Genomic DNA, 25,096 nt, shown 5'->3' with positions numbered 1-25,096 from the left:
CTCAAAACAGGCTTGCAAAAAATAGCCTCAAACTAGCCTTGCAGGCTTAGGTTTACCTAAATATATCACTTGTTTCATGTTTTCCTACTTGATTTTCCAATTTTGGTTTGACTAGTATTTTAAGAGCATTTAAAAGCTCAGATAAACTGTTTGCTGTTGCAGAACTTTAAAGAAACCAAAAACATTTCTAGAAGAAAAACTTGAATCTGAAATTTGTAGAAACGACTACTTAGTCTAAGATATGTTTGTGTGCCTCCAGTTGTATCAAGGATTGCTCAATTGAAATGTAAATTGGGCTTTAAAACAGGAATTAATTAGCATGAAACTAATGCTATATGTATGCACTTTAATTTTATCAGACTAAGGCTTCTATTTATTTTCACAGCTTTTGCCTTATGGAGTTGCAGGGGATTTTTGTTTTACAGATCTCTCTTCTGCTACTTAAATACTTATTTTTGTAGAACTTTTGGTTATTTCACCTTACTCTGGGAAATAGCTAGACTCTACACAAAATGTTTTAGAAATAATACAGTCAGGCTTCATTGACTATTTAACTGTCAGAAAACTATAACTTGGGGGAAAAATATGGAGATTTCCTTACATAAAAAGATTGTGCCAGCCATTTTATACTGACAATACCTACCCAAATAGATCTCTTGCAATCAAAGTTCTCTAGCATTTAATATCAAAACCATATACAATGCACTAAGGTAATCCAATGCAAAGGAAATAGTTATATTGCACAGCCTTCATGAGAAACACAAAAGACTGAACCTAATTTATTTTAGACCAGATAAATGATAACTGAAATGACCTAACGAAATTATTCATATATAAGCACTAACATCTGCAGGAGGGGGCAACAATCCCACAAACTCAGCCTTCAGCTTCACAGGTAGTCTTAAATTGCCATATAATCTATAATTCACAGACTCAACTATTCAGTCTTCTTAAGAAACAAACCGGAAACAAAAACATGACTATAATTAGCATTAGGATGGTTTCTGATCTTGAGAAAAATAATACATAGCAAACGACAGAACATATATTGTAGTGGGAAAACACACTTTAAAGACAAACATTCATGACCACATTCTTCAAAGGATATACATATTAATGGCCAATTTAAACAGCTCTTTTCATGAATGTTACATTGAAATTGGAATGCTTATTTCTGATGAAATTTGTAAAAGACCAAACGATTGCCTGAACTGGATCCAGCAACAGAATAAATGTATTTTAAGTTACTCAAACAAATTAAAACAAAATTTAAAAAAAAGTTAGGTATGAAACTTCAGCAGCTACTATCTTAAATTTTTGACTAAATGTAACAAAATAACTAATTTGTATCCAAATTAGGATTTTTAAAAAATATTAAAACCAAATTGTTGCAGAATATCTTCAAAGGCCAACATTACACTTGCATTTTTTTAGAGAAAGGGAGGGGATATATCCTTATTAATAAAAAATGGCTACTTGGAAGGAAATCTGGGCATCAAAATCTAACCAATACCAGGTATTAAAAAGCAAATTTAATACTCCTTCTCTATAATTTTAAGATATGGAAGGTCCTGGGGCTGAATTCACAACAGATCTACGATAATGTTAGCTGAGAACACCGTTATCATACCAGTAAGGCAAAACAGATTCTGGGGAGGAGGGTCTCATTGTTCTCGCCAAAGGGATTTCATGCTTGGGTTGCTGCCCCATTTTACTCCCTTACTTGATATTTTTTTCCTCTTGGCAAAAGATCTCCTTGATGAAAGGAGGAGCAAACAAGAAATGTATTCTGATTTCTCCAAATTGTAAGAAAACAAAACCAGAACAAAACCCCGTCTGAAACCAGTTAAAACACACTTAACTAGTGAGAAACATTTTTACTTCTTAAATAACACCTTCATTTTCAGTTCTTGGCTCCTTGTAAAAGCCCCACAAAATATTCTTTAGCTAGAGGAAGCCATATTGGCAATTATTCCCGTCACTTGATCAAATAAAGTTCTGATTTTGCCTGGCTGTAATAAATATATTTATATTTTTTTTTTCTACGTGCTCTTTCCAACACAATAGCAAAGATCTCAGATTTCAGATATGGACCTGAAATATGGTTAAGCTCTCCTTTGTAAGTCCCATTTTAAATCCAGCTGTGCCAAGTGAAGTGAACACTGATGAAAAGTTTATATATATATATATATATACATATGTACATACATGCTGTTTATTATTTTAATGTAATTAAAATGTAGGTGATCACATTTTTGTTTTGCAAGATCTGTTTGCAAATGTTTGAGAGATGAAAACAAGATACACCAAGCATTCAGTAATTGAATAAAGAGATCTCTGGACAAAATGGGAAAAAAGAATACTTACTTTCAAATCAGCATGTAGAGATTCGCTCTAAGCCACAGTCACCACCTTTCATACCCGGACTGCTTATTTAGAAATTGTTTGTATTATTTTAGTGCAGTAACACTGTGATCACATTGCATTACAAAATCGAGAACTCCTGCAACTTTCCGGTCAGCAAAAGACCACAGACAGCTAACCTCTTTGCAATTCTTTTTTATTGGAAAGAAATTCGAACAGAGCTGGCTACATTGTTTTATCTCAGGCTCTAACAAACCCCTCCGGTGCACGGTGCGCTTTATTTCTTTCATTCCACGTCGGCACCGCCGCGCTCTCCGTTGCCGATTCATCGAGTTTTGTAGCGTTTTATCACCGAACCTTCCCTTCCCAGCGGGAGCGGAGCGGAGCGGGGCACACCCCGAGCCCCGAGCCCGGAACGCCCCGCTGTCGGGGCAGCCGAGCCGGACCGGACCGGACCGGACCGGACCGCTCCCCGCTCCGCCAGCGGGACCGGCCCCGGCACCGACCCGCCGCTGCCTCCAGGAGCCGCCCGGCCGGGCTGGCCACGGGAACGGCGGCCGGACCCCCGGGAGCGCCGCTCCGCACCGGGAGCGAGGGGCCGCCGCCTCCCCCGGCCCGGGGAGACCAGCCGCTGTCGGGGCGGGCATCCCGCGGCTCCCGGGGCGGGCATCCCGGTGGGGCATCCCCGGTGTCTCCGGCCGCGCTCCCGGTGCCGCACAAGCCGCGCTCCCCCGCTCCTTTGTTCGCCGGCGCTCCCGGCGCGGCTGCGGCAGGGCGGCCCCCGGAACCGGCACCTCTGCGGCGTGGCACCCACTTACCGCCTTACAAAGCCCCGGCCCACCGGCGGGAGGGAGGGAGGGAGGGAGCGGGCGGCTCTCCCGTCCCGGCCCGTCCCGGCCCATCCCGGCCCATCCCGGCCCTGCCCTGCCCGGCCGGTGGCGCCGCGCCCCCCGCCCGTCTCGTCTCGTCTCGTCTCCCTCCCCGCCCCCGCCGCCGCTTTCGCGCCACGCGCCCCGGGGGCCGGCGCGGGAGCCAATGGGCGGCCGCGCGGCGGCGGCGGGCGGCGCTGGTAGGCGCAGGGCGCAGCCAATGGGAGGCGGCGCCGCCGCGCCGCTTTACTACGAGCGGCTATGGCCGCCCGCGGGGGTGCGCGCCCCGGGGATGGCGGCGGGCGAGGGCGGGCGGGGGACGGGCGGACGGATGGATGGATGGATGGATGGACAAACGGACGAGGCGGGGGGCGCGGCGGGGCCGGGCCGGGGGCCGGGCGGGTCAGCGCGGTTGTCCGGTCCCGTCCCGTCGGCGCGGGTGCCCGCCCCGCGAGGAGCGGCGGCTCCGCGGGCGCGCCGCCGTGGCGGGGCAGGGACAGGGGCAGTGGCCGGGCAGGGACAGGGACAGGGGCCGCCCCGCCGTCCTGGCGCCCGCCCGGAGCCCGCGGGGAGCGCCCCCCGCCCCCTGCCCCTGCCCGGCCCCGCCGCCCATCGCGCCTCGGCCGCCGGCCCACGCGGGAACCTCCCGTGCTCCAAAAACACCCCGCAAAAACACAACCCGATCGAGCCCAAAAAAATAAATTTATTGGGAAATACCGGGGCTGCGGGCGGTCCGACGTGCCACCCACCCACGGTGCGCGGAGCCCGGCGGGGCGGGGGGGGGACGGGCACGGCCGAGAGCCCTGCAGCCTCACCGGGGTGGGGGGAAGCACATGGCTGAGTTTTAATTCTAAACGGCAGAATGTCGTAAAACCCCTTGCTAATTAAAGATTGGCTGTGCTTCCTTGTGTGCAATATTTATGTAAGTATTTCAACTTCTTCTTGGCTTCTGTGGGCAATAAACACAAACAAATGAAATATAGAAAAAAAATTAAATTTTTTAATAATGCCTTTTCTTACAGAGGTAAATCGAAAAATACATTAATATGTGGGAATGCTCTGTTGTGTGCGCACGCATTTGATTTGTGACTGCCAAAATAAATTACGTCTCAGATTCTAAGGCTGTATTCTCAATAACGTTAACATTTGGGAGTGCCCAACTGGTCTGAACTATATTCATCTGTGCAGAGAAGTGGAGATTTGTCAGGCAACATGAACCAATTTTTGTTGTTGAATTGCCTTTTTTGGCATTCAAGATTTGGAATTACTCTTGAAACCACTAACCAACCCACACTTCTTAACAAACAAAGCTATACGTTATTTAGATTTACAGGAAATATTTCAGCTTATTAGCAAGAGGTTTTCAGAGTATAAAAAAAAAAAAGAAAGCAGGGGGATTGCTAATAAGTAAGGGTTTTTTTCACACTCCCCCCCAACCACTTGATTACAAAGCGGTTTATGATGTTGTTGGACAACTGATGCATAGTGTTATCATGAACATTCAATCTTCATTTCTTAAAGAAATCTTCTAACAAAACAGATTTTTCAGACTAGACTATTAAATTAAATATATGCACCCTGTTTTAGCAATTTAAGAGGAAATACCAGATAATGCTATAGAGCAACCATGTAGAAATGATCACATGCAGGCTGCCTTATAGATGCAGTACAAATCAAATTTACGAAGAATGCAATTAATCTGCAGGAACAGTGACTAATTCCTTTCACAAGTTTAACTAAGAATTCAGCTGTTTGGAGGGGGCTGCTTTTGACTTAGATAAGCAATTATTTATTTTAAGCAGACTATACAGAGTGGAGTTATGAAATACAAATTGATTTAGGAAAGAATTCCACATCCAACAACAAAAAGTCCTAAACAGGTTAAATCTCTAGGAAAAAAAAAATCTTTCTAACCCAAAGATAATTATTTGCTGATTTTCTACAAAATGGAAGTTGTGATTAAATTCTGATTACTGAAACACAAATCACTCGATTTTCTCAATCACAACCTGACAATTAAAAGTTCATTTAAAAAAACCCCGAGATTAAACAATGGGTTGAAATTACAAATATTAGGGTTTTGGTCAGCCAACCGCTTGGATGCACACAACAAAAGGGCCGTGTTTCCAACTTGCTGCAGCATTCCCCCAGCCCCAGACAATTTCACAATGGTCTGGGGCTCCAGCCTCATGGTGAGCCATGTCTCCTTGCATCATCATAGCACCACAAGAGAAACCTTCGGCGGTGACTCACCCCCTGAGCGCTGGGTACCACCACCACCATCGCCGAGCTGCGGCGGCCGCAGCGTGCCTAACAAAAGCCTGACCCCAGCACGGCTTCCAAGGAGATTTAAACCACCCCTCTCAATTGTACACTTATTAGAAGTTAGGCACAAAGCTAGGAAAGCGTTCCTCTTTACTGCAGATTTCCAGACATGCTACAGGACATGTGGAAATCCAGTCACTGCTCACTAATAAAAGTATTTAACCGTTTTCCATGGATATACCTATTAAAACGTACCGCAAGAAGCCTACCACGGAATAAATGAAACCTTCGGCTAAAGTGCGTTGAATTATTAAACAAAACCTAGTAGATCGCTATATTAAACACAGTGCTGGCTTTCATTTCCGTATCCTTTCTTCATCTTCAGGCAACGTTTTGTTTGCACTGGAAAGGCTCCACACCCCCAAACCCCTCCCCCACAAGCCCACCATTGTATCTGTACGAATGTGGAGAATTATGAATGGTTCCTTAGACTGGGCAGGGGGAGGGGGGGAGGAAAAGAGGGGGGTCGCCAAATCCCTTTGTGTGCCGTTACCAGCCGAGGGCAACGGTGCCTTCTCGTTTCCCCCCACGCCGTCCACCATTGCCCAGATGGGCAGGGAGCGCGGCCCCCCCGCCCCTCCCCGGCCCGGGCAGCTCCCTCGCCCCAGGACTCTCTTCTTCATCATCCCCCAACTCTCCTCCACCCCTTTGTCTTTTTTTTTTTTTTTTTTTTTTTTTTTTTTTTTTTTTTTCTTTTCCCTCTCCCCCTCTTTCTGCTTTCCGTAAGGCTCGGCGCGAGAGGCACGGCGAGTAATGCGGGATCATTACCATATGGGGCTCCTCGGGGGCTGGAGGGACCCCCGCCCCCGCCCGCAGCCCCCCAGCACGCAGCCGCGGCGGCGCTGCGCGGGAGCGGATCCCGCTCTCCCTCCGGCCGCCTCCCCCCGCCATCGCACCCCCTCTTTTTTCCTCTCCCTTTCCCTCCTCCCCCCAGCCCATACTGCCGGGGAGCGGGATCGCCCAGGCACGACCCCGATGAATAATCCCCACCGCCTGGCACGGCGGGGGAGGAGCGGGGCGGGGGGGCGGGCATTGCGGTGCCTTTTCCCCTCCCTCCCCAGGATCACACCCCGCTCACACGGGGGGAGGTGCGGCCGCCCAGCCGTTTTTGGGCGGAGGGGGCGCGCAGAGCGGACTCCCCCGGCGGAAGGGCAGAGGCGGCGCAGACCGGAGCCCACCCAACTCCGGTTTCCATTTCCCCCGCCCTCCGGCCCTCTCTAAACTTGTCCTGTCCTGTCCAGCCTCCCCCCACCCCTCTCCCCGTCCTTCACCCCGGCCATCCTCCTCCTCCTCCTCCGTGAGTGTGTGTGCGCCCCATCCACTCGCTAATTGAAGAGCTGGGATTCCTCACGTGAGAAGTTGATTTGTAGTTTGAACACGTGGCTCATTCAAAAAGCCGGAATATTCAAGTAATTTTTTTTTTCTCTCTCTCCATCCTTCCCTCCCCCCTCCCCTTCTCTCTCTCGCTTTTTTTTTTTTTTTTTTTTTTTTTTTTTTTTTAATACGGAGAGGCGGCGCCTGCATGCACGTAGTGTGACATTTTCATAGTCCGCCTGCTGCTGCCAAAGGGGCTTGGGGGCAAGACAAAAAAAGTAGTTTTTTTTTTCCCCTCCCCTCCTCCTTTTCCTCTTCTCAGCCCGCCATCCGCGGCCCCGGCGCTGGGTGTTTCCCCCGTGCCCCCCATGCGCCCGGGTAGCACGGCAGGCACTTAGGGCTCCCGTTTGGCCACGCTTTTTTTTCTTCTTTCTTTCTCTCTCTCTCTCTTTTTTTTTTTTTTTTTTTTTTTTTTTTTTTTTTTTTTTTTTTTACCCCTTGAGAGAGAGAGAGAGAGAGGGAGGGACACAAGCTGCAGATCTGATTTTTTTTTTCCCTCTCCCCGTCCTCTCTCTCTCTCGCTCTCTCCTTCCTCCATCGCATTTTGTTTTATTTCCCCCTTCCTCCCCACCTCCTCTCGCAAGACGAGGGTTGCAGCCCGCGGTGCGCGCCTCCCCGAGCCGCCAGGAAGATGAACAAGCTCTACATCGGCAACCTCGGCGAGAACGTCAGCCCTCTCGACCTGGAAAGTCTCTTTAAGGACTCCAAGATACCCTTCTCGGGCCAGTTCCTGGTGAAGACGGGGTACGCCTTCGTGGACTGCCCCGACGAGAGCTGGGCCATGAAGGCCATCGAGGCACTTTCAGGTGAGCGGCCCCTTCCACCACCCCCACCCTCCCCCCGCAGCCCCGACGGCTCCCGCCGCTCGCCCTTTTCCGCGGCCGCGGAGCGGCTACGGCGCCGGCCTGGGCCGCGCCGCGGGTCTGGGGGGTGCTGAGGGGGGTCGGGGGGGTCCCTGTTCCCTCCGGCCCCGGGTGAGGTGGGAACTGTTGTTTTCCGAGCGCGGCCGGAGCCGCCCGGCCTTCCCCCGGAGCCTTTGCGCGGGGCTTACGCGGCGGCGGCCCCCCGGGAGTGGCCGGGGAGGGGCGGGAGCCTGGGCCCAGGGACCCGCGGCGCGGCGGTTCCCATGTTTTTCCAAGCCCCAGGGCCAGCCCTGCCCGGCCGGGGGCCCTGGCTGCATTGGGGGCTGGGGTGCGGGCTGGGGGGGGCGGTGAGCGCGCCGAGGCGGAGGCGGGCTGCGGGCGCGGAGCCCTGCGCGGGGCAGCGGCCGCACACACCCACCCCGGGCACAGCTGGGCTCCCCCGCAGCCCCTGGCGGGGGCCGCCTCCCCCCGGAGCGGGCACAGGCTCCCTCGGCTTGGCTTAGGCCGCGGGGCTGGGGGCGAGCCGCCGAATCCCTCCAAACTTGGGAGGGGGAGCCCTGCCCGCCCCCCCGCCCCGCGCTGCCCTGTTATTTATTTCGGTTTCTCTTCGCTGCTCTCACGCACCCATCACCGCCTCCAGCAGCGCCGGCTCCCGGCCCCGACATCCTGTTTTTGTGTGCTTTAAAAAAAAAAAAAAAATTTCGCGTGAAGCGGTTTTGCGGAGGTCTGCCGGGAGAGGCTGCCTCCGAGGAGATGGGCTCAGGTCTGCCGGGAGAGGCTGCCTCCGAGGAGATGGGCTCGGGCTGCGCTCCGCGCCTCCCTTCGTCTCCCTTCCCGCTCCCTTCCCGCTCGCTTTCCCGCAGAAAATCGCCCCAAGTTGGCGGCGCGGGGGGTGGCGGAGCCCCCTCCCCGGGCCGGGGCCGAGCCCTCTCCCGCACACGGCGTTTCGCGGGCTGCCGGCGGCGCGGGGCGGGGGAAGGGGCCCCGCCGAGGGCAGCGCGGCTCCCCCGCGGCAGCGGCGCCTCCCCGGGCCGTGCCGCCTCCCCGGGCCGTGCCGCGGCCCCGCTCCGCCGCCGATGAATGGGCTAACGTGTTGCGCTCCCGTCTCCTGCTTCGCACCCCTGCGAGCCCGCTCCTGGAGACGGGCACGCACAGCCGCGCTCGAATATTTTCCCCTTTCTGTTTATCTCGGCAGGTAAAGTGGAGCTGCACGGGAAACTCATAGAAGTTGAACATTCGGTCCCGAAAAGACAAAGGTAATTTATTTTTATCCACATCCCCCAGCCTCCCCCCATCCCCCCCCCATCGCCCCCCCGCCCCTTACCGCCCCTTGCCCTTAGTTATCCAGTGAGAAGCAATTTGAAAAATGCTTAGGTTTGTGTTTCTCTTCCCTGTAGATAAATGGACCGCTTTCTCAAAACCATAGGTATGCACTCAGTGCAGTCCGAGAGGTTTTCTAGAATCACTCCATGTATTTCTAACAGTGTCTTGACCAGGCAGCAGCCGTTAATTACTATTTATTTTTTTAAAAAAAGCACTTTTCTATGAGAGAAGCAAATTATTATGGGCTGATGGCAAATGATTGTGTAGATTTTAAAATTTAAAGTTCTGTGAGAAGAGTTAAAATCCGAGTGCTAGCAGGAAATGAAATGTGGTGCTGTGCACTGTATAACGGGCAAGCACGTGAGCTCTGCTTCAGCAACAAAAAGCACCTTGTAAATATACTGCTGCTTATATTTTTTTTGATCCTGCCATGTTGGAGTCTGCAGCATTTTACGGGCACATAGTAGAAGTCTCGTTTGTATTTGAGAGGATTTTATCATCGTTATTTTGAGCTGGTCTATAGAAGCAGCAGGAGAAGGACTCCTTCCCAGTAAGGGCAGGATTTATACATCCTTAATTTCTAAACATACATTTAATTTTTGCAAGGCAGTAATTTTGTTTGGGCTCATGTAAAGAAGCAATATTTGGAATAAAGCAGTAGTATTTTTACACTGCCTATAGCAATTCAGCCTGCTTCTTTCACAAATATTTATATGATAGAAAACCTGGCATGCACTAGAGAGTAAAAAAAAAAAATAGATCAAACTTTCCACGTGCTTGTTCCTGCACTCCATTATTCAATCTGGGAAGTATGTCTGTCTGTGAAACTTTATTACAAGGGACTTCTACTATTTCAGGATTATTTTTAAATTCGCAGTCTTTTTAAGATAGTTGATTGGAAAAGATGGTTTATGTGTCTCGACGGGCATTGTATCATGGTATTTTGAGAATTAGAAGTTTGATCATCTGTTTAGTGTTAGAAGAAAACTTCACTTGAGAAGAAGTATGGAGGTTTCTTGCTCTAGTTAAGGGTAGGTTGAACCCCTCTCTGGACAAATTCATTGCATGTGAATCTTTATGGTTATATTTATTTGATACTTTTCATAGAAAATTATTATGGTGTATGTGCTTTTTCTCCTTAATTATGCAATGCATACAGTTTTGAATTACAGTAGCCTATATTTCATATATTTTGTATAGAAAAATACTGTTGTGGATGGAATATACTTTTAGATTTAAGAAGAAAATTCCATTTGACATATAAAAATTGGTGATTTTCTTTTAGTCTAATAAATTAATTTACTGTTATGCTTATTAATCTTAATCTTGCACAAAGACCATTCTATTTATGCTTTTGAAAAGAAATTCATGACACTCATATAAAGGTAAATTTAAAATCACTGGTTCTTCCCCAACTTTTTTTTTTTTTTAATCATTGTTTAATGTGTTTAAAAGTATTTTTCTATTATTTCAGCTGCCCCCTCAGATGGTGTAAAAGTCCATTCTTTGTACTGGATACTGTGTTCTATTTGTGAATTAGCAATTATTAGAAACATTTATCTGTCTGTAACTTGTTGAAAAGAATTCTGCACTGGACTTAAAACACTTTTCTAGGCATGCATTGCCTGCATATAGAAAAAATTGCAAATGTAATTGTATCAGCATACCCATATTGCTTCTCCCAAAGCCCTTATTTGTTACAACACTGTTTCATCCTGCATTATCATGTTGGAATGTATTAGATATAGTTCAGATTTATGCTACTGTTTAACAGAAAATTAAATTGTATTTCTCATGACTGTACTTCCTTCCCCTTTGTTTCCGTTGCCCCTCTCCTGAAATCTAATATAGAGAGCCACTTAAAATTCATTCAGTGGCCTCCATATGTAATAGTGACTCTCTTGTTCCTTTTATAAGTGTCTAATTTTTTTTTTCTTTTGGTGGGGGGAGAGGGTGTGAAAAAGTTGGAGATCTTTTTTTTTTCCCCCCTTATTTTCCTAAATGTTGCTTACTGGGCGTGTATTTAGTGTTAGTTACATGTAAAAGCACAGTTTTCAAATGTTGAGTATTGTTGGTGAGAGTGGTTGAGGTGGTTCCAAAGTAACTTATTTGAAGTCTTTGTATCTTTTTGCAGCAGAGAAAGGTGCAGGAGAGCCGGGGTGTGGTGGGGTGGGGGTTGCTCGGCAGGCCCACCCAGTGTGTGCTCGCTGCAAGGCCGGGAAGCGCTTTCCCAAGAGCCCTGTGCTCTCCCCTGGGCCAGATATGGCTGCAGGAGTGACGCCATTTAAAAAAAAAAAAAAAGTGGATGCGTCAAGTCTCTTTCAGCACGAGTGTACAATTAATAGTTCGGTCAAATGATTACTTCATAAGAGAAAAAGTTGTTTTGTAGTACAACAAAATTATTCAATACATTGTATTGACCTCTGCTGCTTTGAGGCTGCCTCATGGAGACTCCCAGCTCCACTCCTCACAGCCTCCTTAAACATGATTTTTATGGGAATTTCTTTTTTTTTTTTTTTTTTTTTTTTAACCAGAGTTCAGAATCACTCAGAAAGGTAGTTTGTGGGTATCTTTCTCCAGTGACAGCTGAGGTGCACAAGAGGAAAGGGTAAGGGTTTGGTAATCCATATCCTTGTCACATAAAGGAAGGTCAAGAGGTGGTGTCAGCTAGCACTGCCATAAAGTTGAGCTGAATCTAGAAGACATGGAGTGTGCCTGGCTTGTTATTCAGGGCGAAATTCTTGGGCCCAGTAGTCACTGCATTCCAGTCTTTGCTGGATCTTCTGATTTGAAGTGGGCACACCCAGGTTTGCAAAATTGCCTTCCTACCTGCTGTGGAAGGAAGTGAGGAGAGTGCCTGTGTGTGGCTTTCTCCCCCCAGCCACTTCCCTGGAAGTATTTGAAAAACAGATGAGGAGAAATGCTGTCGATGAAAAAAGAGCCCTGGTCAAGGTTTTCTTGATGGAAGGGTGGGGAATTATTCTGGGGGAGGTGCAAAGCATTTAATAAGCTCAGGAGTAGATTCCTGACTTACTATTGAAATCTCAAGGGAATGCCAAAGGAATGCAGCATTTCTGCATTCAGACCCCTTGGTGTGGAAGAAGGCTATTGCAATATTTAAGGGTTTAGGTCACTTTATGCAAAAGTTAGAGGAGGCATTGTAATGATTTTGACTGCGAGTCACGCTCTGCGAGGGAAGGCAGGGCACCGTTAGTCACATCCACTACTTGGAGCTGAGTTTTCTCCTGACAAAGCCCAGCAGTGCGGGAGGAGGATGGTGGCTGCCCATGGCGTATGTGCAACTTGTGGTGCGAGGCTCTGGGTACTACCTCGCAGCAATCCAAGAGCAGCTGGCATCTCACGAGGCGATGTAGGCTGCAATCTGATTATTCAAATGGCCCTGATGTCACTTGTGCGTAATGAGGGGGGAGGGCAGGCACTAACTCTGGGCACCTGGGGATGTGCCTGGCGCAGCCTCCCGGCCTGGCTTCCATGTCCAGGTGGGCTTCCCACCCAGACCTGATCCACTCCGCCTGCTCCTGGGGCCCTCAGGTACCTAAAATGCTCACAAGCACCTCAGTTATGGTAATGATGAGGTGTTTTCCCAATTGGAAGGTTAGTTATTTTTTTCCCCCCACCTGGAAGGCTCTTTGTTGAGAAAATAAATTAACTGTGTCTCTTCTGGGGGACTGGTTTGGGAAGGAAGCAGGGAGAAGTGGATAACAGAGCTGCACCCTGTAGGTAATGGTGCTCTATGGGGAGGGCAATGGCCTGCTGGGTTTCACTTCTGGTGCTGAGGTGTCCAAAGGCTGATTTGGGGAAAACAGGCCCCAAGTCCCCCTCGTGCAGCCACCTGTGTTCCACAGGCGACCATTTGATGGGAATTGGATTGTGTTGCTAATTTTCAGTATAATGAGGGTTTGTGTCCTGTGTGCACAAGATGGTGGGAAATGGTTTTGTGAGGCTCAAGTATGCATGGTAGCTGCAATGGTCATAGTTATTAAAAAAAAAAATAATTAGTAGCACTGATTTTTGGTTTTGCTTCTGTAAATACCAAGTAGGTAGAAATATGCTCAAAGAAGACTTGTTAGAAAATACGCCATTTCTTAGCTGTATTTGTTCTCTTTTCTGTTCTCTCTGCACAAACTTAGTGTTTTTGAAGAGTGAATGGCCAAAGCGTCACATAGTGATTTAAAGTTTTTATTCTGTTTCCACATTTGCTTTTGCAGATGTGAACAGAAGATTTTTTTTTTTGTTTTGTTTTAATCTTTGAAATTTTACAACTAGAGTGGAAACACCAGTTGTGACTATTCCTACACAGACAATGAGTTGTTATGACAAAACCAGATAATCTTCACCAACCATGTTAACTGTTCTGTTGTGGGAAATTTAATTTTTATAGTTCCTCATACTCTTTGATCATTAATTTTAAAAAAATCCCTTCTTGCTGCAGTTTTTAAAAATCAGTTGAAACACGTGAAACACAGCTGTAAATGTGTGTCCTGAAAGATTGGTCCTGTTCTTGTTTTGCTAACTTCCCTTTACAGAAGGTACCCTGAGAAATATACTTGTAGTGGACTTTAAATTGTGCATAGATATGGTAAATTTTAAAGGGGTGGAATAAAAAATAACATTTTGGATGTGTAATTCAAGGGTAGTAAAAATATGATCAGGAAATGTTTAAGATTTTTTTTTATTTCTCCCTTTTTTTTCCCTTCAAGCATGGGGTAATAACATTTTCCACATTTTTGAGACCTTGAAGGTGGTATTTTTGTAAAATGGGGCTGTGTTCATTTCAGTTGCTCTTTTAAGTGCAGAGCATAGGACTCTACAGTGCTGGAGTCCTTTTATGGGTTCTGGCGAGCTACTGGGTGGACTTCAAATGCTTAGTTTTGACCTGAAAATTTTTTAAATGGCTTGAGATTTACCTACCTAACAGGAGATGTGATGCTTCCCATAGTGCCTGTGAGAAAGGGACAGAATTAAAATACACCTAATACTTAGCCATGGACAGGACTAGCCCTTCAGGGAGCCTCACAAAAAAGATTCTTCACTCCTTAAACCTGTTCCTCTCCTTAGGGTCATCTTATCTTTTAGTATTTTATTGTCCTGGGAATTTGGTAAAAATACATATAGTGGCATGGACCACAGCTAAAGACACTTCATTCTAGTGATTTCATCCTTATGAGAGTCCAGTGAGACAGGTCAATATTGATGTAGGACTTTTTTTCTTGTAATTTAAGAGTAAAATTTATCATTGGAATTTGATTACTCAGAATCAGTAAATGGATAGAGAGCATGTGCAAAAGTTGAATGCTCTAAAAGCTAAGTGACAACTTTATGTTTTGTATATAGAGTGGGATGGATTAGAAAGTTTGAATAGGTTTGACACATTTAGCAATGTCAAGGTGCTTTATGTAGTTCTAGAGTGCTTAAAGACTATTCTCTTTTCATGTACTTTTATTTTCATATGCAAAAAGTCTATCTCCACATCAGTTCATTCTTCATCTCTAACGATGCAGAATATAGAATTATATTAAGTTATATGCTAATTACTGTTGAAAGCTAAGATAAAACTCTAAGTTTCCCTTATTTTGTGTAGAAACGTGGTGGAATCAAATACTTGAGCATTATTTTATAGTTTTAGTCTGAGACTTCCACAATTTTTCCTTTATTTTTTTTCCTGGGGCTATCAAATGTAGACACTTTAATGCCTTTTCACCCAGCACGTTTGCTGGGTGAGTGTTACCTCTGCTGTCCAAATGAGGAAAATATCTGGAATGCACCATTCAAAAACCTCCCTGTGTGTCTGTGTTGGGGGTATGCTGGGGAGACCAGTTAGCCCAGTGCACGCCTCTCTGGGCATGTCTGTCCATCTGGATACTCCAGTGACAGTTGTTCCTTGCCATCAACTGGAATATGTAATTTGGCTTTGAAAATTTTCTGTGTGGGAGCAAGAGCTCCTGTGTGTTTGTGGTAAGTATCAAAAAACTGTAATCTTGTATGACCTCCTGGATTTGCTTTTTTCCAGATCTGCAATATTGGTTTGTGAGCGTGTTATTAAAGATAGGTATATTTAACAGAGAAGAAAATCTTGATATATGTCATGGGATACTTAGCAAATAAGGTGCATTACCCTAATATTGACCCTAGTAAACCTTAAAATGCTCTGTGTAATGGCAATAAAAGAGTGGTGCCAAAAAAGGTGGTTTTCCATTTTATTTTTTTTTCTGCAAGTGCATTGAAATTTCAAAATGGAAAATTATAACATTGTTATTTTGCTGACTTGTATTATTGTGACAGCTGGCACAAGAGGAACCTATAGCATAAAAGGTCTCCTGTTCAACGTAGCCTCAGCAGCCGTGAGCTTCCCCTATAGCCTGCCTCTTCATGGCACAGGGGAATCGGCATCTATTCAAACTGCCCTTTTGCAGACCTGAATGAATGGAAAACTGCCACTAATGTGCAAAAGGAGGAATTCTGTGCTTTTAATTAAGTTAAAATTTGGATAAGAGCACAGATAATGAGTCAAAGAGGGATCCGACCCTTCTTGGGTGCAGGACTAAGTAGAGAAATGAAACTGTCTTGAAATAGAAGATCTTCAGCTGGGAAGGGCTTTACTCCATTTTAAATTTTTTGGTGTCTTGATTATCTTGTGACTGTAGCCTCTGCATTATTTCTCACCAATCAGTGGCTTCAAAGAGAATGTGTATGTATGTGTGTGTCTCTTGTGTGTGTGTGTATATATATATCCACATATGCATTTTAAAAGATTGTATTACCATAAAATAATTTGCAGTTTAAGAAGAGACCAGCTAAAAATATCTGGAGAAATTACAAAAATAGTAAGGTTGGGGTTTTTTTTGGTGTGGTTTTTTATTTTATTTTATTTTTTGTCCTAGTACCAATACCCTTGAACACAACTGGAGCTGAATGTTCACTTTTCAAAGATTAACTTTCATGCTCAGCTGAACTTTAGGAATGTTATTTTAAAATATGTAGTCTACACCATGTGTCTAATACATTTTTCCTCTTTGCAAATAGCAGTGTTTTATTGTTTTGGTAAATTGTTTTTTAGTTTTTAAGTGTTAAATGTACAGGTTTTATATGTTTTCCCTCAAAAATGGAACTCACTTCACCTTAATGGAGCCTTAAAAATTGTACTACAGAAATAAAAATTCCCAATAAAAGGAAGTCTAGTGTGTGTGAACAAAAAATCTGTAAGAAAAAATAATAAGCTTAAGTTATTAGTTGGCTTTGCAGTTACTTATTTTCCTGAAATTTCATACTAAAGAGCGGTCAGAGATGGAGTAAAAAGCTTGTTGGGCTTGGATTTGGAATTATTAATTAAATATCTAGCATACATTGATCAAAGTTGGGCTCTAATTTTCTAGGAATAATCAGGACAGGAGGGCTGGCTATGAGAAAGGGGAGGGATGGGGGAATCCCTGCCTCGGTGAGTTGTGCTGTGCAGGTGCTCCACACAACTTTTATCCAAGGGCCTGATCCTGCACTCTCCCTGCCCCTTCTGCCCTGCTGTCAGAGGGAATCCTGAATCCCCAGTGCGCTGCCAGGAGACTCTTGGGAAACAGAGTTGACAAAATGTCGCTAGGGAGAAGGGAAAATGCACGTATCTATTAAAGGCAAAATACGCCAGTAGTTTGTTTGTTTGTTTTAACAGCAGTTTTAAAACTGTTGCAGAACAGATAATCCAGAAATTTATTTTTGGTGATAGAGTGGATTATTTGGTTTATATGCTTTGGGGAAATTCTTTGTGATGGTGGCTTCCTGGTTATCATGGAAAGATAGTTCAATTTTTCCTCCTACATCTAAAGTAAAAACATCAAAGAAGGGTCTCTTTAGGACAGTGCCTGGAAAACATAATTTGTGGGATGCTAGAGGAATGTAGGTAATAGTTTAATCCATTACTATAGAATATACTTATAGAATATAATGTAAATTGCTAATATTTTCTTTAAAATGCAAATTCTGATATACATGCTTTAAATTATTTTTCTGGTGAAAGTTTGGTGTCAAACTTACGCAGGTAATGACTAGGGGAAAAAAAAGTCTATCTTGGACTATTGCTGCTAATTTAGAAATCATTTTTTCAAATGATTTTCCTAACTACACCAGCTTGCACAGGCTCCCCTCAGCATTGAGCTTACTGGTTTGTTAGAGTTATGTACTCCTGTGCTGTAGGGAGAGCACAAGGGTCTGTCCCAGCAAGGCAACAGGATTCCTTAATGAACCACATCTTTCTTGGTGGAAAACCAGTGCTGTGGTGTACAGAGGGAGCTATTCACCAGGGTCAAGCCAGGGGGATGAGATGCTGAGCGTCTCTCAGCTCTATCGATCACAGTGGGTGCTGCTGCTGATCAGCAGCAAGAGCTCTCTCACAGTGAGGTCTGTGTTAATAGGAGCTCAATTATTTAAGCAAGTTCTAGGTGGTGGTGGGCAGCAGCATAACTTGGTGTTATGCTAACCAAAAGTGTTAAAAGCTGCCATTGCTAATCAGGAGGCACCACTATTGACCAGAGAGAAGGGCTGCAGTATCTCAATACTTGTTTGCTACCTGGTTGTATGAATTTCCTACCTGCACAGAAAGTTTTAACACAGGATGAGAAATAAATGAGAAATGGACAGCTCTTATTGTTTGGGAGTTTTTAAAATACTGTGTACTCATTACTAAATTTCTTTTCAGAGTTTAATTCTGGAACTCAGTAGGAGTGGTGTAAAATTGTTCTTGTACTGCTAATATGAGTTCATTTGAAGATGCATCAGAATGCTTATTCTGCTAAAATACTTAAAAAATTGATGCACCCCTTAAAGCAGCTAAATGCCCCACATTGTTGTATTAGACAAAAAAGTAGAGAATTTTTTTAAAAAATTAAATACTAAGATTTTTTTCCTCAGTGATAGTCTGAGTCCTAACAGCAAATGGTGAGTTTCATCTATTTGATGCCTTGCTCTGGGTTGCTGCTTATTCTATTTATTTAGAGTGTATTATATACCTCTATTTAGAAATTTTCTTTTTTTTCCTGTTATGCACTTGAGGGACAATTTTTATAAATAATGTAATTTCTACCCATTCTTTTGCACTGGCTACTCTTAAACCAGAAGTGACTGTTGACATGTAAATATGTCCCAAATTCTGCCTATAATTCTTAACATAGAATGGTAAGCTTTAGATAAGAGTGGTGTACACACCCTTTGTACAACTGGGCTTTATGGCAGTTGTTCAATTGAACTCAAAAGCATGAGCAGAATTGTGTTTAACCTACTTATAATTGAAGCTACCTATTTTTTCTTGAAAGTAATCTTGGGAAAACAGTTTGAAGACTTGTCATTAACTGAAGTCTTGAAATTATAAGGATTGCTCTACCTTTGTGTTTGACTAGCTTCACTAAAATCACAGAATTGCATTCACTGGCCGTGGTTGCATTTTGCCTGCCTCTGTGGCAAATAATAAGCCTATGCATATTGCTTTTCTTCCTGACCCTTGTGCTCACGTCACCTGAGCCACACAGTTCACCCAGTATGACTGTTTACTGGTTTTACCCACGCTAAGCTCAGCACCTCAACATGAAACTGAGACTTCAGTTCAGACCCAGCACCACACATGTGGTTGTGAGCATCTCCTGTGGTATAGAGGTGCTGTTTTGTGCTGGAGCACTTCAAAAAATGGTTTTTCAAATGAAAGTTGAAGTTAAGATTAACTTGCTAAGCTAGAGACTGCTGGTGGAAATCACTTTTGTATTCCAGAAAGCCTCTCTTTGACATAGTTCTCACTTGTGTCACCAGATTTATCATTTTGGGTGGTACCTTTGGGAGAAAAGGGCAGTAAAAGGAACAAAAAAGGGTGAAGCATGAAAAAGTCTGTCCAAAACTTAGTCATGTTTTACCCTGATGAAAGCCTGAAAATTCCAGGGGAGCAGCGACAGTTTCTAGAGGTGGCTCTGGTGTGTCACCTACCTGTTGAGACTGGGGCAAGATGAGGAGAACTTGGCCTGGTTTGGGGGTGCTGAGGAGGTGTCCTGACCTCTTTTCTCTCTAACATTCAGCCTTGTGAACTTCCCTTGCTCTCTGTGTATAGCGTGTATGTGGTTGTGAGGTATTAAAGCATGTCTTTGAGGTTTGGGGGAGGAGAGGGAGGGAGTGATTGCTTTGTTTTGGGGCTTTTGGAAACTCCAGTTGTGGTTGTTATTGGTAGTTTTGTCTCACTGCATAGTCCAGCACTTGGTATGAAGCTGGTGTCAGCATCATTTGAAATAAACTGAATTTTTGGGAGGATGATGATGGGGAGTAAAGAAGGCACACAAGCAGTAGTGTTAGCAGAAAATGGTTAGTTTCCCCCAAAGGAGGATGATTTGTATCTGTGGTTAAATATCTTAAATACCATAGTCTTTAAGCTTTTGTTGGGGTTTTTTTAATTTGCTATTTTAATTTTCTCCAACTCTTTTAAAGAATGTTCTTAAATCCTCAGTTGTTGAGTATATCAATATGCAGGTGGAGTGGCTGAATTTGAAGTTTTGAAAGGCATATTTGAACAATACTAAACTCTGCTGTAAGGTAAAAGCAACTCAATCTATATGTGGAGGCAAGTTCCACCTAATTTAGGTATCTGTTTATAAATCAGTACCATATGATTGTAAAAATAAGGTAGTAATTACTGTCTTGGTGTGATAATAAGCTTGCACATCTGTATACAAACTAAATTCAAACTAATTATCTGCTAAATAATTAATTAAATGTGGTCAAAATTATTATCTTCATTCATATGAACTTTGTTCATAATTTTGATTAAAATAGCCTGCAAAATGCCATGTCTTTGAAAACTGCAACTTACTAAATGCAAATAATCTTGATGTTAATGATGATTAACTTACAAATTATGATTTAACTGGTTAGCTGTAGCATGATATAAGCCTTTTGTCTTCTTTAAAGTTAACTAATCCAAAATTACCATTTTGCTTAGTTTAATATGAAGTGAACTAAAATAATGTCAGTGTTTAATGCTATGTAAAGAGTGTATTTTCCAGTGCAGAAATGTAAACTATTTTTTGTTCTCTGGTCATGGCAGTATATTCAAATCTACCATGACAGTGAAAAAGTCAGTGCTGACTGTGATATTTATCATCAAAACCTGTGGTACATCCTGTTTTCTGTGAAAAAGAAATCAAAAATAATGAAATAATTTAAAAGGTGATAGTATTTATCATATAATTGCCCTATATATGACTACCTAAAGTCAAAACAGATTTTTTTAATAGTATTACTAATGCAAGGGAAATTATTATATATTTACTGTAACGGTTGTTAAAGAAAATACGCTTCTTAAATAAAAGCAGTTTTCCAACATAACTTCCCTTTGAAAGAAATGGTAGAATTGAAATGTTGCATAATTTAAAGTCAGTGAACAATTGAATTTTAGTTGTTGACTTTTCCAGTTGAACAGAATGAAATGATACTCTAAGGCTTTAATCAAGCCCTGGTATGAAAGCTCAGGGATTGCTTTCATATATTATGCTATATAAGCCTGTGTGCACTAATCAAAGCTGCTATGACAAAAGCACAGAAGATTGTTTTGGTAATTCTTAAAAATGAAGTTTAATGCAAGATATAATTAATAGCATTTCTATTAAGTAAATAAAAAATATTGCAAAAGACTGTTTACACACAATTTGTGATGCTTTAACTAAGGCAGTACAAATTATTTACTGTGCATGGGGATTTACTAGCGTAGATATACTTACCCTGGCCAAACTTATTGCTAAAAAAAAAAAAAAAAAAGGAAAAAAAAGAGAAAAATTTGATGGTTATTCCTGCATAAATTCAACTTCTTGGAATATGTCAATTAAAAAATTATCTCAGTAATCAGTCTTTAGATCACACCTTAATGAAAAAATATTGCATACATGCGCAAGATGTCTCTTTAGTTCTATGTACCAGCTGAAGGACGGTGCATTCTATACTTCAAGGGTATAATTTTTTTGAGGAGGGAATGTGTAGGTCTTCTAAATAACATGTTATATTTTTCTGAAAGTACAGCTATGAAAATAATTTTATTTGGTGCTGTTCACTCTGCAAAATTTTGGTGCAATTGAGTAGCATTAAATTTGTGGAGGAGAATTCTTCAGAGAAAATTACTAAAAAAGCAAAAATAACATTTGAAAACCACAGACCAATTTTGTTTCTCTTTACAAGTAACAGAAATACAGAAGAGGTAATGGTATTTAAAAAATAAATTTCTGCATCTATTGACAGTCAGCATAAAAATGACAAGTCAACAGCAGACTGGTCACTTTGGATGACTTTTGGGTTTTGATAGGGCAAGAGAAAGGAAAGGAAGCTGTTTGGTGGTGATAGTGCAAGCCCTGTGGGTTCTAGCCTTCCTCTGGTGAAGGTGTTATATCTCATCTGATTTAGGTCACTTAATCAGTTTAAGGCCACGTGGAATTGCCATTAGTAAGGGACAGCACTTGAGTGCTCTTCTTGCTGGCATTCCATTAGTTCAACAAAGTGTTGTACTAGTGAGATGATGACTAGAGCATCAAAGTGAGAATTGGGAACTCTGCAGTCTTAGCTACAGCCTGCATCAGTTTGTACTTTAAAAGTTTGTTTTAAACTTGTGTTATTAAGGCTTATTGTACTGAAGCTATTGAGACAGAAGAACTTATTTATTTTAACGATATCAAAGATAATAGGAAATGTATGGTAAACTTGACATTTTTGATGTAAAGCTCCTGGAGTATTCTACATTTTTCCTATGTTAGTGTGGTCTAGAAGATTTAAAAGAAACATTTTTTTCTTTCCAGTACTTTTAATTTTTTTCTTGATTTGTCTTGAGACTGAAAGGTAGAATTTTTTTTCAATTAAAAAAAAAGTGTTTTGTCATGTGAACAAATTAACTGCAGGTCATTGTTAGGCTTTGGTGGAACATCAGATGATGAGCATAGTATCTTTCAAATGCTCAATTATCATGTCAATGTAAGCTGACAAAGTTGATTAATGCATGTATTTTTGAAAAACAGTAATAAAAATGGAAGTTCGTCAGTACAGATGCAAAGTGAAAGCCATGTGTGCACGTACACACGCACACTCTAAATACTTTGAGTGGCTCTAAACAATGGAAAGACCCTAAACCGTGGCTGTATATTTGGAGATATATTTTTGCTCTGTGCATTTGTTAATTTTACTTTTAGTTTATTTTGATCTTTGAAGCACTAGGAGTATTAATATTTTTAGATATTATTATATATACAGTTGCCCAAATGAAGTAGCTGTTGCTGTCTTTTTACATTGTGGAAGAGTCCTGAAAATGTCAGAGAAGCCAGTATGGTAGCTGAAGTTCACATATGCACTTAAAACCAGACTAAAAAGATATTTCACTCTTTCTGGTTATAGCATATAAGCTTTTTGAAATTAGATGGTGTTTCCAGCAGCATGAGTGTTTGTGCTTCCATTTTCTAGACCTCACAGTAATCTTTGTTTATGGAGATCCTTTTAGGAATTGGACGTTAATTTGTGTCAGTTTTTGCCTGAGCGAGGCAGCAAACAGACTTTTCTTGAAAAATTGTGCATGTGGGGTGAAACAGTGAAGTGGTGGTGGAGTGGGCTGAGTCCCTGAACTGCCCTAATGCCACGCTCAGTTTAAGTTCTGAAACAGCTTGTTCTCAACCTGAATGTTTTAAATCTTCTATTCAATAGCAAAAAAAAAAAAAAAAAAAAAAAAAAAAAAAAAAAAAAAAAAAAAAAGTAGCAAATGCTGAGATTGTGTAACAGAGGTATTGCAATTAAATGTTATAAGTGGATAGGAGGAGGAACAACTCTTGCTATTTTGTTCCCCCTCCAGTCCCACCCCCCCCCCCCCCCCCAACCAGAACAGAATTTGTTTAATCTGGAGTGTACAGTGAACTCAAATGAGTATGAACAACTGTAGTTTCAGTTGTGTGACCTGAAAGAGACTAAAATAGGCTGGACTCCCTGTCTATCGCTGTGGTGTAAGGAATCTGGGAAGCATTTCCGATGTTCTCTGCACACACGGGCTCGTGGTTGAGCAGTTGGTCTCAGCAGCATGGTGGCTACTGAATTCGTCTATGAGTGCTGCTAATTTTATTTGGATATTTCAGTCTGAGAAGGGTGAATCACTGAGTTATTGTTAGATGAGATCTAATCTGGTGCCATACCTCCCATACCAAAAAAAAGTTGCCAAAATTTTGCATAGTACGTGCTATGTGTCACTTCTTTCCATTGGATTTCTAACTGGTTTGCAAACTCCTGCTGAGTAAGAGATGGTAGTAGGGAAGATGTGAAAAATAAAAACTGTGAGGCTTTATCCAGCAGATGCTTAGAACAAAGTATCTTGTTGGCTTTTTAATTATTGCAGTCCTGGTACCTTTTTTTGCTTCAGAAATGACTCTGAAGTATCATTCACCATTCCTTTTTGCTGCTTGGGCTCTTTAAAGGGAGCTGAATTCACTGGAAAGTAAAAAAAAAAAAAAAAAAAAAAAAAAAAGAGGTTTTTTTTGTTTGTTTGTTTTGTTTTTGTAATCTACTGCTCCCTAGCTGCTTACATAGCCACATAATGCAGGGGAATCCTATGCAAATTTCAGTCTGGAGCTGCTTCTTACAGCTGATGTAGATTTTCATAGCTAGCTCATAATGGAAATAGTGACTCCTCCAAGTAGCAGGGCCCTGCGGGCACTAGGAAAACAGGTGATGGGAGAGAAGAAGCCTTTGGCTATTTTGGTGGCTGGAGAAAATGAGGGGTGGGGAGAAGAAAGATAAAAGCAGAGTGCTGTGTCCCATTAAGGATATTAAGTAAACAAAGTATTTTTGCATGCTTAGAAGTCCTTTTGCTTTTAAAGGTGTTTATTTTCAATCTTTCATGTACCTCATGAGTGTTTTAACTTTTATCCACATCCCAGTTAGTTGCAAGTTGGTCGTGCGATGAGAGAATAAATGACAGGTGACCACAGCTTGAAAAAGTTTGGTCAGCAAAATCAGCTCCATAGTACAGTTGTTTAAGGAATAGAGACCCCTGCTCAGAGGAGGAGAGAGAGAAAATGTAGCATTTAGAAAAAACAACATACATCCTGAGCGCAGAAAGAGGGGGAGGAATTAAAGATAAAACCAACCCAACCATTAATGTCATAAGCCACAAAAATAGGCCCATTTTTCTAAAGGACACTACAACTTCCCATTAGATTTAAAGCAGTGTTTAATTCTTTATAAAAAAAATATCTTAACAGCCTTTTCTATTAGCAACACCTGAAAAATGAAAGTTTTTTTTAATGAGGAATTCAACATTAATATGTTAATGGCAGAATTTTTTTGAATTTTCTTTTTTAAATGCCTTTATGGTTCATTCGAGGGAATTCACAAATAATGAATATAAGCTTTTAGTCCAATTAGTGATGTACAGAATGGTCAGGCTAAAATCCTAAAGCAAATTATAACAGGTGAAGAGAGCCTACTATCCAGGTAATCCACATAAACACAAGAACTACAGCTGGGCTTATGCTGCTTGATTTGTCTGTGACTGGGATGTGCCCATATAAATCTCCTGGCTGTACCTGTTGAGCTATCAGTCTGTCCACAAAGGTGCTGATTCTGGCAAGGTGTTGGAGTCAGTCCTGCAAGGAGAGCACAGCTTTGGGCAGGCTGGGGTGGCCCCAGAGAGAGGCAGGGAGCAAAACCCATGTTCTGTAGGCAGTGGTAGGAAATTTGATCATCAGCACAGAGGGGTCTGTGAGGTAATCCAAGAGTCATATTTTCACTCTGAATGCTGAGACAATGCACCTCTCCAAAGCGGCTGCTTTGCTGGGTTGTGTGTGCAAGATGAAAGGGGAAAAGTGTAGTTAGGAGCCAACTATTGTGCCTTGCATGAGCTTTGAGGAAAAATTCTCTTTGTCTAAATTTTATGGAAAATCCTTATTCTGAGTGGTAGTACAGACTGCTTTTAAATCTGGGTCT

General features: G+C 42.9%; 1 protein-coding gene across 2 annotated transcripts in view; it reads left to right on the top strand.

The window, feature by feature from the left end:
* Positions 1–5,885: 5,885 nt before the first annotated feature.
* Positions 5,886–25,096, top strand: part of IGF2BP3 (insulin like growth factor 2 mRNA binding protein 3) — a 112,188-nt gene continuing 92,977 nt past the window's right edge. Inside the window, exons 1-2 of one of the 2 annotated variants that reach the window (XM_083867591.1) lie at positions 5,886–7,738; positions 8,991–9,051. In XM_083867591.1, coding sequence (XP_083723717.1) covers positions 7,564–7,738; positions 8,991–9,051 — 236 coding nt within the window. In that variant the 5' untranslated portion in view covers positions 5,886–7,563. Of the gene's footprint in view, positions 7,739–8,354; positions 8,559–8,990; positions 9,052–25,096 lie in introns of those variants that run through there. The other variant, XM_083867592.1, reaches the window with a different exon arrangement.

This window comes from Zosterops lateralis (assembly GCF_965231275.1).
Source record: "Zosterops lateralis genome assembly, chromosome: 1".
In the NCBI taxonomy this organism is placed as follows: domain Eukaryota; kingdom Metazoa; phylum Chordata; class Aves; order Passeriformes; family Zosteropidae; genus Zosterops; species Zosterops lateralis.
The sequence above is the reverse complement of the archived record's forward strand: the minus strand, read 5'-3'. Positions and strand labels throughout refer to the sequence as shown.